This window comes from Microtus pennsylvanicus, chromosome 14 (genome assembly GCF_037038515.1).
Source record: "Microtus pennsylvanicus isolate mMicPen1 chromosome 14, mMicPen1.hap1, whole genome shotgun sequence".
NCBI classification, from domain to species: domain Eukaryota; kingdom Metazoa; phylum Chordata; class Mammalia; order Rodentia; family Cricetidae; genus Microtus; species Microtus pennsylvanicus.
Window position 1 is genome coordinate 69,687,170 of NC_134592.1, and position 16,540 is coordinate 69,703,709.

General features: G+C 37.6%; 1 protein-coding gene across 1 annotated transcript in view; it reads right to left on the reverse strand.

The window, feature by feature from the left end:
* Positions 1 to 2,452: 2,452 nt before the first annotated feature.
* Agmo (alkylglycerol monooxygenase) overlaps positions 2,453 to 16,540 on the reverse strand; it is a 262,696-nt gene continuing 248,608 nt past the window's right edge. Inside the window, exon 13 of the mRNA XM_075947527.1 lies at positions 2,453 to 3,135. Within this exon, the coding sequence (XP_075803642.1) occupies positions 3,055 to 3,135 (81 nt within the window). The 3' untranslated portion in view covers positions 2,453 to 3,054. The remainder of the gene's footprint in view (positions 3,136 to 16,540) is intronic.

Consider the following 16,540-nt stretch of genomic DNA (forward strand, 5'->3'; position numbering starts at 1 on the left):
GTGTTTCTATTGTAGATTCCTCATTGCACAGTTAAATAGGATGGCACAGTAGAGCAAGATTTTGAAAAATCTAACAAAGAATAACATAAGGTAGAAAAGCCGATTATAAGGAGGGCTCGTTCAGTTTAGTGGCCAGTTGAACCTCTGCATGCAATTACAAAGTCACATATCCCAAATAGCATGACCCTCTGAAGATTAGGTTGAAGTTTTACAAATATGATTATAACTTGACTAATTCCAGAAAAATGAATGGAAAATTGTAGTAAAAAATTCAAACTAAGAACAGGAATGGACTCTTTTTGATGATGACAAGCTGATCAATAAGACTAGTACACTGCAAATTGTCCAGATTATATTTTTGTGCCCACATGATACAAACCAGGTTCTCCTGAGGTAGAAGAACCTCAATGAAGAATATGTCTCTATCAGATGCCTATAGGTGAGTCTGTGTCATTTTCTTGATTGATGATTGTCATAGTAAGGCCCAGCCCACTGTGGGCACTGTTACTACCTGGCAAACTATGTTGTGTTGTATAAGAAAGCAGGTCAAATAAGCCATTGGGAGTAAGCCAGTGAGCAGCATTATTTTTTGATTTGCTTCAGCCCCAATCTTGCTTCTCCTCAATAATGCACTGTTACCTGGAAGCGAAAGCTGAAACAAACCCTTTTCTCCCCAAAATACTTTTGATTATGGTGTTTATTTAAGATAGAAACCTTATTAGGACACCAATCTTACAAGTTTTAAAAGCCCAGGACTCATGCACCTTCTAAACCATCACTACAGAAAAATTCTCATTAAAATCTTGTCTTTTTTGTGTAAATAGAAGTATCAAATTGAAGATAATGACATACTCTGTACATGAACTTACGATTCTATAATCCTTGAATTTTGATTTGGATAACTTACAGCAGGAAATGGAAAAGTGTCACGGTCTTCAATGCTAGAATTCAGAGAATTAAAAAGAATGAGCACCAGAAGTGTCCAATGATGGCCTTGAGTAGGTGATTTAGCCCCCTCAGAGTGCTGTGAAATGGTTTTGCAATACCTGTTCCTGCAATAATTTAGAGATTCATTTAACTATTTCTGATAGAGTTCTGCCCTATAAACAAATTCTGGCCGCTCTGGTGGATAGGCAAGACTGAGCGTCCCTGTCTTCATCGCAAAGGCACTGCGTACCTCTCCATCAAAAATGGGGAAATGATGAGCCTTATTTTTAGAGCTATTCTCTGGAGGGAGAAAAGTAGGGACAATTAAAGTTCTTCCAGTTGAGAGCCAGCATAAATTACATGGAATCATTCAAGATCAATTTATGATATTACTAAGAGTGGCATGATCTGTCATCATGCATTAGTGCTCGCCAGAGAAAATAGGGCTGGAAAATTTGCAAGGCTGAAGGTGAAAAAATGCCCCATCCCATGCCCAGAGGCCCTAGGCATTTTCCCTATCTGAGAACCACATCCATATTCAAAGGGTTGGAAATTTGTAACTTGAAAACACCTGCATTTCTAAAAGAAAATTAATTAAGTCATAGTGAAAAAATTTAAGGTAGAAAAGAGAAAAGAAATACATTTGAGTTTATTCAAAGAAATCTGAAGTGCACTTCAATTATTTTCACGATTAAACTCATTTTAAACTACCCCTGAATATTCATATATATTCAAATATACCCCCATCATAGAACCATTCTGGTATGCTAAATAAATATTTGAGAATCCATAAAAATTCCCTTTTTTTCAATTAATGAATGATGCAACTTATAGCATAGAAATTTTGGGGAATATATAATGCAGGTCTCAAGAATTTTAATGACACATTAACAGTTTCAAACCAGCAGAGGGCTCTCTCCTGAAAGGTGGGTCTATACCTGGGAAGTCCAGAAGGGCCTGTTAATGAGGCACCAAAGTAGGATTTAATATTTGTTATTGACCTCAGAATTTGCTAAAATCCTGGGTTTAATTAAGAAGTATAAAAACTGAATGAAGCAAAGCCAAACCCACTTCTGACGCTTGAGATATAATTATTAATATTTTCATCATGCAAAGTTAATTTTCTTCTGCTGTTCCAGCTTGAACAGTAAATGTGCTTCAGCTCTGCTTCATGAGTGCACACAGACTCCAGCAGCCTGATTCTCTCACAGCTCCCAATGGTTTCTTTTTTATTCAAATCTTAAGTAACATACTTAAAAAGTGGGGCTAAACAACTCTAGCTAGTCTTCTTAATTCAGTGATGCGTGCAAGTAGAGAGTAAGTCATCAACGTAGCTGAGCACTTTTGATCTGGACTGTTAAAATTGTCGGATAAATACTGGATGAAGGGAAAAGTTTTTTTTTTTATTTTTTAAAGACGTTTTTGCAATCCTTTCTGAACTCAGTTCTTATCTCTGTCAGTTCTTTCCAAAAAAAACACATAACAGATTTCATATTTCAATAAACAACACACACGCCGCTTATGTCACTTCTGTTCAGAAAATTTTATTACCATTTTTTCTGTCAATTTGAAATAGCATGAAATATAATGTACTCCTCAAGCTGTTGGGACAAGTTGACTCAACATTTTAGAAGGATGTATGTTAAACAAACTAATTCTTTCCAATTCTAACATTTTAATCACATTGATGTATTTTTTAAGTAATGGGGAAATACAAATGAATTGCTGGCAAAGGCAAATGTCAGCTCATGCAGCCTCCAACACATTTTAAAGACTACAGAGATTTAAGCATAGTTTCAGCAAACATTAAAGAAACAGTTGTTAAACCAAGAAACACAAAGGTAATTTTCAATGTCTTAAGTGTTTAAAGCCCAACATTTTCTTTCCATGGTCATTGCTACAGAAAAGTGAATACAGCCTCAATGTATATAAAATAATTTGACTTTTAGTAATCACAAATAGTATAATTCACTTTAATTTCAACATTAAAACAAACATTAAAGCATGGGTAAATACCTACTTTTATTTCCATTAACTAAGGAGTTCCTGTAGGCAGTATGCAAGACCACAGTCTTTGGGTAGCACTGACATGCCATGGACCACCTGTAGGATGGAGGGACCTGTGTTCTAGGGCTGCTTCTGAGATCCTGCGGTGAGTTGTCTCATGCTTCTGACTCCCCAGAAAGCAATGCAAACCGAAAAGAAAATCTGAAGGGGAAAGCAACAAAACATTTATTCCACCGAGTTAAATTATTTTTCTGGAATAAAAAAAAACACAATAATTTCATTCAGTGAGATTTCTTAAACAAATTTTAGCAAGTTTCTTAATGATAAGATTTAGTCAACATAAGGCACGCTATGAAAAAATAAAAATGAGAACAAGAAGTTTGTTTTTTCTCTTTTTTGTTGCTCTTTCTTTTACTGATTTGGGTTATTTAAAGATAGAGAGGTCAAATAAACTGGATACTGAACAGAATAGAACAAGTTTCTTCTACGTGTACAGCAACCAAAGGTTGTATGTTCTATGCTAAATGAGACTTAGGAATAGAGGAGGTGAAAGGTCTGTTGAGAAATCCTTTTCCTCTGAGGTGATACAATCTACCCAACTATGCATATCATCCAATAGGAATAAAATCCACACAACTGTGGTTAACTTGCCTTCTCCATCTTTTGATCTCTCATGGTGTATAAAAATATAGCTACAAAATTTCCTTAAAATTGAATATATATACATATATATATATATATATATATATGATATCTTGATTTGTCATGAATTTAGAAGAAGCACTCAGCCATTTCCAGCAAGAATAATGGTTGTAGCCTTTCTGCTCTGCATAATCTAAATACCATATCCCATCATGCAACTGTCTCTGCACAGGTTGTGGGCTTTGAGCTTTCAGGTTTCTTCTATGTTCATGCTCCCCTTGTCCTGCATTCCTGATCTCTACTCTAGGAAAGTTCTAGACTAATGGTGAGTGTTCGATGAAGGTGAAACAGCCATACTAACTGTAGTAAGTCTGTAATAAGCCAGACTTACTGTAACAACTATGTGGGTCTCCTGTCTATATCATGTCTCTCCATATGTATGTATGAACTGTGCAAACTTCCTCTCCAAACTACAATACTACCACTTACTTCTCCTCAGGAAGTCATTTACTATTTCTGAACGATGCATTAAAATATACAATGGAAAAAATGCTTAAATAATAACTCGTATTATCAGAATATGCTGGCATGAGGTACTGAGGTTATCAACTGAGACCAGTCATTAAATTACCCCAAATACCTTTTTTTAAAAAAAAATCAGAATAAGAAAAATGAAACAATGTCAGAAACAATAAAAATTAATCAAACAAAATTTGCTAAATGTTGGTGCATTTAGATGTTATGCATCATTCAACTTCATTTAAATCTCCTGGCTGTTACTAGACGGTTATTAGCATGAATGTTGGCTAGTCGTGTAGGTTTGTTCCCTTGACTCTATGCATTCCGTTCAGCCTATCAAACCCACAAAAAAAATGAAAATAAAAATTGGTACTTATATTGAAGCAGAAGGCAAGAATAATATTAACATATTGGAGTTGCCTCAAAAGTCAAACACAACGTATTTAATGGCTGGCTTTCAATTTGTTTCTTTTGACTGTAACTCAAGAGAAATGACCTCATGAGATTTCTCATGGTGCTGCCAGGTAAAACAACACCAGCACTGGAGGAGAACTTGTGAATAATACTATACTTGAGGACGGAGTTCCTTTTGTCTCTGAAGATGAGTTAATGTGGACAGGTAGCTGTAGTAATAAGAGCGGCAGGGCTGCGTCCCCAGCACCCCGGCTGCCTGGCTAGCTTATACCCTGAAATAATTACATGGACACTGTATTCTTTTAAACACTGCTTGGCCCATTATATCTAGCCTCTTCTTGGCTAACTCTCGTACCTGGACTAGCCCATTTCTAATAATGTGTAGCACCGAGGTGCGCTTATCGGGAAGATTCTAGCCTATGTCCATCCTGGGTCGGAGCTTCATCATGCAAAATTACATATAACAAAACAGTTATCAAGTAAAAATTACAATAATCTTTATCATAACTAAGGAAAACTATAACTATAACTAACTATTCTTAACTCCATGAAAGTCTCCAGAAAGATACAATATTACCTAAACAAACAAGAAAAAAGCAACTTTCAAACTCTAGAAATGACTCGCTGCCTGGACAGGTCTCCCTCCTGTTCCATAGAGAGATGCTTGGGTCAGGTAAGCTCTTTATATTCTTACTAGTCATGATTCCTCCGTGACTTGGAGGATTGATATATACATTGTGGATGAAGAAGTAGGAACTCAAGATGTATTAATATATGATTACTAATCAGTCTCAAGAGTGTCCATAGCTGGTCCTGGGTTTTGCATTTGCCGTGGCCCCCAGGAAGTTCCTTTGGGCATACAACTATGAATGGCAGCTGAATGAGATGAGCATCACATCCAGAGATAATTGAATCTTTTTTTAGAGTAACTGTCTCGATTTTAAAGCCAATAACAGCTAGGCTTTTAAGATGTTTCACAGTCAGTGTTTTAAGGATGAAATTAGAGTTTTTAAACATAATGAAATATATATTCACAAAGGGTCACAGAAATGATATAAATGACTATATCCTTCTGAAACTCTAGTCAACACTTCTCTGTCAGAAATATTATAGTAGAACAAACAAATTAGCTTTTATATTATGAACATATGTATATATTGTATTGCCATATATAACATATAATAAATTTGTTTATGTTATATGTATAATTTAATATGGAAATTATTTGGCAAGAAATTCATATAAGTGTTTATTGATATAAATTCTGTCAAAACTTTCCTTTTTCAATTTTGATTTTTCATTAAGCTATTTTGTCTTTCCATAGTTTTTGAAATTGAATGTTTTCCATTTGACAATAGGTCATTAACATATTTCTTAATCAAATGAAATAGAGGAAGCTGTGTTCTTGCTTAAGCATAGTGACAGTTAAGTGACTATTATAGCTTTTCGGTGCATTTATTTTTATATGTTTCTGTAATCCTTAAATATATTTCTAGATCTATACAAGCTCAGTGCACCCTCATTTTATCATAGGTCTGGCCAAGTCCCATGATTTTAACAGCTGGATGCAAAATATGAAACAAAGGAAGTTCATTCTCGGTGTCAAGCCCTCCCTGTGCTAACACATCATTAGTGGTCCTTGTCTTCAGGCTATTTCCTTGACTTCCCAGGGACTTCAATTATAATGCCTGAACTTTGGCCCGTACAGATGCTCTCTATGTTTCTTCCACCTCATTCTAGAAAGCTCTTCATGTGGCAGGTGGCTAATCTGAGTACCTAATCCCTATTAGACCCCAGTGGGAACTATTGCTCCCACCCAGTTAAGTCTATTTCAGAGTCCTTGTGGAAAATGGTACAGATATGAGCAAACTAGAATTCTCACTTACTGGGAGGAGAGGCGTACAAGCATGGGTAATTTTGTGCAAATGACATCCCCTACAGCTGCAAATCCCCAAATCACAAGCCATGTGAGTGGACTTCTTAAATAGCTCGGTGCATATTCATCACTTCTGGTTTGAGCACATGACTACAACCATTCAGACAGACGTGATGACCAAAAGAAGCAGACATCTCGTTGAACTGTGGACCATTGCAATTACAGCTAGTGAGCCGCACCACAGCTCTTGTGGAAGTGTTAAAAAGACTTTTCATAGCATTTAACTTGGGTATCAATTAACAGGTGAAACACGTGCTTTAAATTACTTGACTTATTCACAAGAGAAAAAATGTCCATAGGATACTAGACTTTTTGGTTTGGTTGGGTTTTGAGTCTCAGTTTATTCTCAATGATATTGAAATCAAAACACTTATTGTACTATATCTTATTGAATTTTCTGCCTACTTACAAAAGCCGCACAATGTTTTATGTATCCCTAAAAGCACTAATAAGATGTTGAGCATATCAAATTTGTTATTTTTCATAGGGAGGATCATTTATTCAACCTGACCAAGGGAAGAATCTCAATTATGGTAATATAAAATTCTAATTTGTGAATTTTATTTTTATTTTATTTAATAAAAAATTTTATGTGATTGTGTAGGCTTACAGAAAAATATAGATTACTATAAGAATTTCCTAGGATTTATAAGAAGCCTATATACTCATTTTTAGTTTTGACTCCTCGTACATTAGCCCTAAACAGAAGGTGGTATTTTCATGTAAAATTTCTCTCGTTCCCATCCAAGTATTAATAGGTATAAATTTAAAACATAAAGAAGTAAAACTAACCAAAAAGAAAAATAAATATTGCTCTCTAGGTTGAAGAGATGGCTCAACAGTTAAGAACAACGGCTGTCACACAGATGACCTGGGGTTTAGTCTCCAGCATCCATATGGCGACTCACAACAACCATTAACTCTGATTCTAGAGGGACCAGTGCCCTCTTATGACTATCACAGGCACTGAGCACAAAAGTGGTGCATGTATTTGCATGTAGGCAAAATGCTCATACACATAAAATAAAAAGCATCCACAAAGTTAAAAAGATTATTTCTCCAATGTCAAGGAAGGTTGAAAAAGAGCAGGTCACTGGCTTTTGTAAGGAATTCCAACAATTATAAGCAAGATCTGCTTTAATGGAAGCATGAAAAGTATCAAAATTATTGGAAATTATCTGGAGAAAAATAAGCTAACACATCAAACGCCATACATTCAGTTTTTTAGAAATGGCTTTTGAGAGCTGTAGAGGTAAGGACTCAAAAAAAAAAAAACATTGAACTTGAACTGCTGCAAAACCTCACTATTTCCTATTAATACATAGGACAAAGACAACACAGGAAGAACAGGAGTGAACTGAGTGGTAGTGGCGCACACCTTTAATCCCAGCACTCGGGAGGCAGAGGCAGGTGGATCTCTGTGATTTCGAGGCCAGCCTGGTCTACAAGAGCTAGTGCCAGGACTGGCTCCAAAGCTACAGAGAAACCCTGTCTCAAAAAAAGAAAAAAAGAAAAAGAAAGAAAGAAAGGAAGGAAGGAAGGAAGGAAGGAAGGAAGAAAGAAAGAAAGAAAGAAAGAAAGAAAGAAAGAAAGAAAGAAAGAAAGAAAGAAAGAAAGAAAGAAAGAAAGAGCGAACAGGAGTGGACGGTGAGGTCTGTAAAAATGAAAACATCAGAAAGTGATTATGGAGTGATAGTCTTTTCTTGGACTTTATCAAGAACCTGTTTCACAAGCGTCCATTCCAAAGAAAGTAAGAGGTTTTGTCTTGGTCAGTAGGGTTTTTTACAGACAGCCAAAATACTGACTCATGCAGAAAGTAAAGAAAAGATAGAGAGGCTGTTTGCAGAATCTGCACATTACTGACAAGCCTTCAGGACTGTGTGAGTGTCTATGTGTGTATGTTTCCAAATAATACTTTCAAAAGATTATCATAACTACATTTAATGTGACATCTTAGGATGATTTACTACTAATTACTTTAAAAAAGAGCATTTTTTGTACTATGTATTAAAATCAGTAAGTTTTTAGCTTTGAAAATGCAATGAATTTATGCATATGTGTAAATGAGAACTGTCTGGAAAGAATATATCTCAGTCCTATTGAATCTACTTATATTAGTTTTAAGTAAGAAAATACACTAAACATCCATGTTCAAATTAAATAAATTATACATGTGGCATGATGTTTTAAAGCATCAAAGGTCAACTTTTTTTAAAGTGAAAACTCAGATAGCTTGCTATTTCATACTCAGTTTGGGTAAAGGAAACACAAAGTTGAAAATGGACTGACACAAATGTCATTCCATCCATATCAATAAATTCTTCAGTCTCTACCTGATAATCTCTTATCGTGTACAATAATTTATTCACTTCCCAATGTCTAGACCATCTGAGAATATGTGTATCTTTTTCCACCCTATTTGTAAACTGCTATCTACTCAGACCACATTTGAATTCTCACACAAACACTTGAGAACTACAAATATTCTTGATAAGATTAGGGAATTACTTAGAGGTCTGTGAAACCGGCCTATGTTTCAGAGAATGTTTGAAGACAGTTGGCCTGAATTAGCTACCATGCATGCAGACCCATCTGGTTGGAATTGTATAAACCATAATTAGCATTAAATGAAAATACATGCTACACTTCTCAAAAACATCTGTGGAGTTTTCTTCATTGAATTAAAGGTATAAATTTTTTGATACACAACATTTTTAGGAATACCAACAACATTACCAAATGTTGTATTCAGAGTATAGTAATCTGCTCATATAATTTATAGAATTGCTTTTGATTAATGGTTGAATTCTTTCCTTCTTTATAGGCAATGGTGCTGCTCCAATACAGACTGTTTTTCTCTATAGATTTCGAAACCTATGGTATATTCTTACTATCCAAGCTTCCTTATGCCTTTTTGTTTCTCTTTTTCTTTTCTGGGTAGATGTTTAGTCTTTTAGTTTGAAATTGAAAGAGAGATTAAAGAGCATGCAGTCACCGGGCTGGGGAATGTTGTAGAGAGATGGTCTTTTTGTGGGGTTCTCCATACTGGGAATCTCCTAGCGCTTATCATGGAGAAACACATTCTTTTTTAAATCCATGCGAGAAGGAAACAAAACAGTGACGAAGTCCTAAGCAGGGTCAATTGTTTTAGCCTTTAAAGAAGTTGGAATAAAACCAGAGCACAGGAAAGGAAAGGTGCTTGATGGACACTAGCTAGTTTTCCTTTGGGCTGAATCTTTCAAATGCATTTAAAGTTACTGATGGGTAAACTACTAAACACCCTGATGTTATGACCTGAAAGTAAATGACCTATTACTGAACTCTTTTTTGACAGTTTAGTGAATTCAAAAGTTCAATACTAAAGTTCCCATTTTTGACTTTTATTAAAGATTTCTATAGTGATGGGTATCAAACTGAAGCCCTCACAAATGCAAAGGAACTCCCTCACCCATCCACTATGTCTGATAGTTGCTCCAATGTCTCTTGTGTTTTTCTCTCTGTCTCCACAAATGCTTTGCTTACAATTAGAAATAAATCCTCTTTGACTTTCATTGACATAAAATGCCTTGCCTTGTATTCAGTATGAAACTAAAAACCTCTGAGCAAAATGTTCCTGGATCCTGGTCCTTCAGTGTACCCAAAAAAATTATCTCTAATGACATGCATGACAATTCATCTAAGATTGAATGTGCCTTATCTTTCTCACTTATTTCCAAACAGTGAAATGATGACATTTGTACTCTCAAACAGAGCTGCGTTTTATAAAATTTATAAAGGAAAATCACAGGTTCTGGCTATTACAAATAATACTGCTATGAACATAGTTGAACAAATGCTTTTGACATGTGATAGAGCATCTCTTGGGTAAATTCCCAAGAGTGGTATTGCTGGGTCCAGGGGTAGGTTGATCCCGAATTTCCGGAGAAACCGAAACACTGACTTCCACAGTGGTTGCACAAGATTGCATTCCCACCAGCAATGGATGAGGGTACCCCTTCCTCCACAGCCTCTCCAGCAAAGGCTATCCTTGGTGTTTTTGACTTTAGCCAATCTTACAGGTGTAAGATGATATCTCAAAGTTGTTTTGATTTGCATTTCCCTGATCGCTAAGGAGGTTGAGCATGACCTTAAGTGTCTTTTGGTCATTTGAACTTCTTCTGTTGAGAATTCTCTGTTCAGTTCAGCGCCCCATTTTTTAATTGGGTTAATTAGCATTTTAAAGTCTAGTTTCTTGAGTTCTCTATATATTTTGGAGATCAGACCTTTGTCTGTTGCGGGGTTGGTGAAGATCTTCTCCCAGTCAGTAGGTTGCCTTTGTGTCTTAGTGACAGTGTCCTTTGCTTTACAGAAGCTTCTCAGTTTTAGTAGGTCCCATTTATTCAATGTTGCCCTTAATGTCTGTGCTTCTGGGGTTATACCTAAGAAGCGATCGCCTGTGCCCATCTGTTGTAGGGTATTGCCCACTTTCCCTTCAATGGAAGAATGGATGAAGAAAGTATGGAATATATACACACTAGAGTACTACGTTGCGGTAAAAAACAATGACTTCTCGAATTTTGCATGCAAATGGATGGAAATAGAAAACACTATCCTGAGTGAGGTATCCCAGGCCCAAAAAGACGAACATGGGATGTACTCACTCATAATTGGTTTCTAGCCATAAATAGGGTTCACGGAGTCTACAATAGGCGAATCTAAAGAAGCTAAGTAAGAAGGTGAACCCAAGGAAAAACATATAGTTATCCTCTTGGATAAGGGAAGTAGACAAAATTGCCGGGGGGAAAAGTGGGATCTTGGGGGTGGGGTGGGATGGGGGTTAGGGGAGATGGAGAGAGAAAAGGTAGAAGGGAAGGAGGGTGGACTTGGGGAAACAGGAGGATCGGGATAAAGGAAGGTTGGATAGGGGAGCACGGAACCACAATTCTTAGTTAAGGGACCCACTTTAGGGTGGGCAGGAGACTTGACCCTAGAGGGGCTCCCAGGTGCCCAAGCTGAGGTCCCCAGTTAGTTCCCTGGGCAGCTGAGGATAGGGAACCTGAAATGACCCTACCCTAGAGCAATACTGACGAATATATTGCATACCATCCTAGAACTTGCATCTGGCGATGGATGGAGATAGAGACAGAGACCCACACTGGAGCACTGGACTGAGCTCCCAAGGTCCCAATGAGGAGCAGAAGGAGTGAGAACATGAGCAAAGATGTCGGGACCACGAGGAGTGCACCCACCCACTGAGACAGTGGAGATGATCTACTGCGAGCTCACCAAGGCCAGCTGGACTGTTACCAGAAAAAGCATGGGATAAAACTGGACTCTCGGAACATGGCGAACAATGAGGGCTGATGAGACGCCAAGGACAATGGCACGCGGTTTTGATCCTATGCAATGTGCTGGCTTGGTGGGAGCCTAGCCAGTCAGGATGTTCACCTTCCTAGATATGGATGGAGGGGGGAGGACCTAGGACGTACCACAGGGCAGGGAACCCTGACAGCTCTTTGGACTGGAAAGGGAGGGGGAGAGGAGTGGGGGGAAGGGGAGAGGGGTGGGAGGAGGGGGAGAAGAGTGGGAGGAGGGGGAGGGAAATGGGAGGCTGGTGGGAGGAGGTGGAAATTTGTTTTTTTTTTCTTTTCTTTATCCTCCTTTTATCAATAAAAAAATTAAAAAAAAAAAAAGGAAAATCACAATCTTTTACCAAAATTCCATTTCTGTTATTAATGAGTAGTGAGCACTACCTCTCGCCAATCTTATCTCCTAGAATGGATTTTCAGTGCATCCAGAGGCAAAAGCCTAGAGCATCTGATGTGGCCAAAAGTTTCACCTTTTGTCCAATATTCACATCTGCAAAAACATGTGTTTACAGATGCAGAATGACACAGCATGCTTATCGGGACATTTTGTGTGTCACCAAAAATTTCTTTGTATTTGTATAGTACTTAGGAAATAAAAACAAAAGGTCTCATAAGATATGTTCAAATTTTTTCAGGAGAACATGTTATGTTTACAGAAATAAGAGTGGTAGCTAGTGTTAAAAATCTGACAATCTATCTTAAGAGAGTTTTTTAAAAAAGAATCTTACATATTGTTTTTGCTTGCGTCATAGGGATGACTAGAGACTCAGTAAACAGAAGTCTCCAGAGTAGACAAATAGAGAGCCAACTAAATAGCAAGTCACATATGGCTCACAGCTTGAGGGAGGTCTTAGAGTTCTACCAGCGACGGGACTGCCCAAATGCTTTTCTGTGAATGTCCACAGTCATAAAGTGCATCCTACTAGGCCAGTTATGCCAGGACTGGACCCAAGGGTATACAGAACTGCAGCTGACAGCTAATAATGAAAACTTCCTAAGGAAGCCACGGCTGTCTTCCTGAGAGACACCCCAGACGCCTGAACTAGCCTTTACTTTCTGTTTGGACTACCTGTTCTGGCAACAGTTCCTGTAAATGAGAGGCAGTCCAACAGTCACTCAGCTGTTTCCAATAGCTTTGGCAATATTGGTCCTGATTGCACAGTGAAGGCAGAGGCTGCTGCTTGTTTATTCCGGCTGCCCAGACCACGAAATACTCACACAGAAACCATATTATTTGTAATACTGTTCGACCAATATCTTAAGCGTATTTTTGGCTTACTCTTATACCCTAAATCAACCCATCTCCATTAATCTGTGTATCACCACGTGACAGTGGCTTACTGGGTAAAATTCCACTAGGCGTCTGTCTCTGGCTTCTCGCTGACTGCCAACTCTCTCTCTCTATTTTTCCAGCCTGGCTATATTCTGCTGAGCTATTGGCCAAAAACAGCTTCTTTATTCATTAACCAATAAAATAACACATATACAGAAGGACTTCCCACAGCAGCACCGGCACTTCAGACATCCAAAGTGAATATTCTAGCTTTGAAGCTGTTAACAAGGTATTAGTCTGCACTAAGGCACAATCTCCTCTGTTCTAGTGATGGTATCAATAAGAACTATTTAGTTATGAGAGCAAATATATAGATAAAAATATTTTCTTCAGCTTCACGAGGTGAAGGAAAGGTGTGAATCCAAAAATTGATTGACAATGTGTATGGGTGTATATTAATTTCAGTGTCAAGATAACACACTTCAGGTATTTTCTGAGAAGATCTTGAGTAACATAATGGACTATCTACATCAGACAACCTACAGTGATTAGGCAATTCAACAGTAGAAGAGTTTCTTGAAATATTCATTGACAATTGTAATAAAAAGCAGTAAGCAAAGTTGGGGAAATCATGAGAAAAGCAAACATTACAATAATAAATTATTAGAATAGAAAACTGATAATAAAACTATGGAAGAGAGGAGCCTGACCTGAAGGAAAAGACGGATGAAGATTGGGAGGAAAGCTGACATGAAGAGGGTGTTTACCTCATCTCTACAACATCGTCTACAAGAGTCAGCAAGACTGTGGATAACTATTAAATAGCATCTGTAAAAACTTATTTTTGAATAAAGAAAGCATATTGGATATTTTATTATACATTTCTTTTTCTAAATGACTCTACTGTCCATAGTCTTTGAAAACCAAAAGTCAGAAGTATGAAAAAGGCTTAAAAGCTCCAAAATGTTGGGTTCTAGAAAACCCCTGCCTGACTGTCCTGATATCTGAGTCATGTTTTTTGTTACAAAATGACTAAAGCAGTCTACTTTCTCAAAAAGAGATAAAGCATTTGCCAACACAGGACAATAATGTTAAAACATTCTTAGGATCATCCCCAGAAACAATTACATTTTCAGGGATAAAAGTTCAGAGAAATAGGCTTGCCCCAATGTTGGTGAATGAACAGAGAAAAAGTCATGAAAAATTCACTGTAAAAATATTCTTCAGCCGGGTGGTGGTGGCACACGCCTTTAATCCCAGCACTCGGGAGGCAGAGGAATGTGGATCTCTGTGAGTTCGAGGCCAGCCTGGTCTACCAAAAAGCTACGGAGAAACCCTGTCTCGAAAGAAAAAAAAAACATTCTTCACACATTTTGGTGAATGAAGAGAGACTAGAGAAGAGAAAATGGGTAGTTTTAATTTCCCATGTCTTTGATGACAATGTTTGTAGTTTCTATGGACATAGTGGTCTCTGGCATTCAGTTTTCTGAAATTTAACAAAGCCAGGCTACAATAAGATCATCTTCGGAGAATAATGTTGTGGTTTTTGTAAAAATGGTGGCAAATAATGTATCAGCAATGACAGTGATTTTTGTGAGGACTCTGCAGAGGCACAGTGATGGGAAAACACAGGACACTGCAGTAGTTACTGGGTAAAGACTATGGGCTTTCAAAAGAAAATCATTTGTTTCTGCATATAATTCAAAAATACCATATATATTCTTGGTCATGTCACAAAATGATTATGTACATACAAAACATCACTTAGCTTCTACTGCAGTACAAAGTCCACTATTGCTGCTTCTTTTCCTTTCGGTAAAAGTACAAAATTTGGAGGAGATAGATAGAACTGGAGATGAGAGGTGGGCGGAAGGGAGGCAGAGTTCTTAGGATTCCCAAAATAATTATGATGCTTTGAAGACTGGTGAAAAACTTATGAACCATTTGCTGCAAGCTAAATTATACTTTAGACCAATATGAGTTTTCAGAAAATACCTCTCTAGCCATGGATTTATCTAAAATTTTTGTGAAATGGCAAGGGTGGTACATCATACAGAGACTGGAGCCATGCCATTCATCTTGGAACAAGGAGGAGTTAGTGGGATCTCTCTGCTCAGCTTATGATGCTAGCATTTGGGACTGAAAGTGTCCGGTGGTAAAATTACCTAAAAATCCTTTAGATGGCCCTTATATAACACAAATGGTTTTGTATATACAATCCTCTTACAATAACTTCCTTTTATATACCAGTGGAGAAGTATTGTGAGAGCCTGAAGGAAGAGGTGAGGGAAAGTTGCTGTGTAAAAGTCTGTCGGTCTGAACAAATCCTACCTGTAGGGGGTAAGTTGCAGAACACCAGAGAAAGAAGTATTCACAACAAGCAAGTATTCACAACAAGCTCTAGCGGGCTTCTGGCTGATGAGATGCTTCCTATACTTAATGCAAAGGTCAGCTAAGTGGGGTCTACCTTAAAGATAATTTTCAGTATGTGAGATTACCTCATCTGCACAGCAATATCACTCCCCTAATCTGCATAGACAGACAAATACTTAGCTTGACTTCTTAGACACATGCACACACAAACTTTTTGAGTGCTGTTTTAACTGCCCTTGACTTTTTGTCTGTTGCTATTTCAAAGTACATTTTTGACAGAAATTATACTATAAGACTCAATGGAAGCCAAAGGTTCATGGCAAACCTTTAAACCAATACATTCAATATAAATTAGATCCCAATAAGTGCGATATATCAAGACTTCCTGCTACATTATATTTGGCCAGTTATATTGGAACCCTTTTTCTTTACCCAGTTATGATCCTCAGCAATGAATCAGTCCACCACAGAATTCTTACTTCGCCAGTTCTCCTTGTTAAGAATCAAAAACCCTAGAGAAACTTCACAGAATTCTGGAACAAGAAGACTGTTTGACCCCAGATGATTTCCCATGGATGAATACTGATGAAATTTTAGCATGATGGAATCAAGGAATAATCTATGCTCAAAACTGAAGAATGGACCCACATTCACAAATCTTTATCTTTCGCGTTTTTCCTTCTCCTTATTCCTTTTCTTTATTTTTTTCTTTTGCTTCAGCCAAGGAGTTACAAGCTCCCAAATGACCTGACGTCTCAGCACAGCTTGGGTTGCCGACCAGAATTCTCCCACATGGCTTTGGTGGCCAGGTCAGTCGGCATGATATTAGTACTTTTAATTTTCAAAACACATACAGTTGGACCAGATGTGTTTCATGGGGATTGCAAGATGAAGTTCAGGAAGCAGGAGGCCTGGGCAATGTTGGAATACAGTGTGGTTAGTGGTCACTCTGTGAGACTAACGCCTGCTGATAATCATAGCTGCTGCTTGGGAAAAGAAGTTTATAATACTTGTGTGTAGCACTACGGAGAATATCAAAGCTACCAGACGTTGAAGCCATGCAGCAGGAGCGCCAGATCTTTATGTAAATTAGCCCCACAA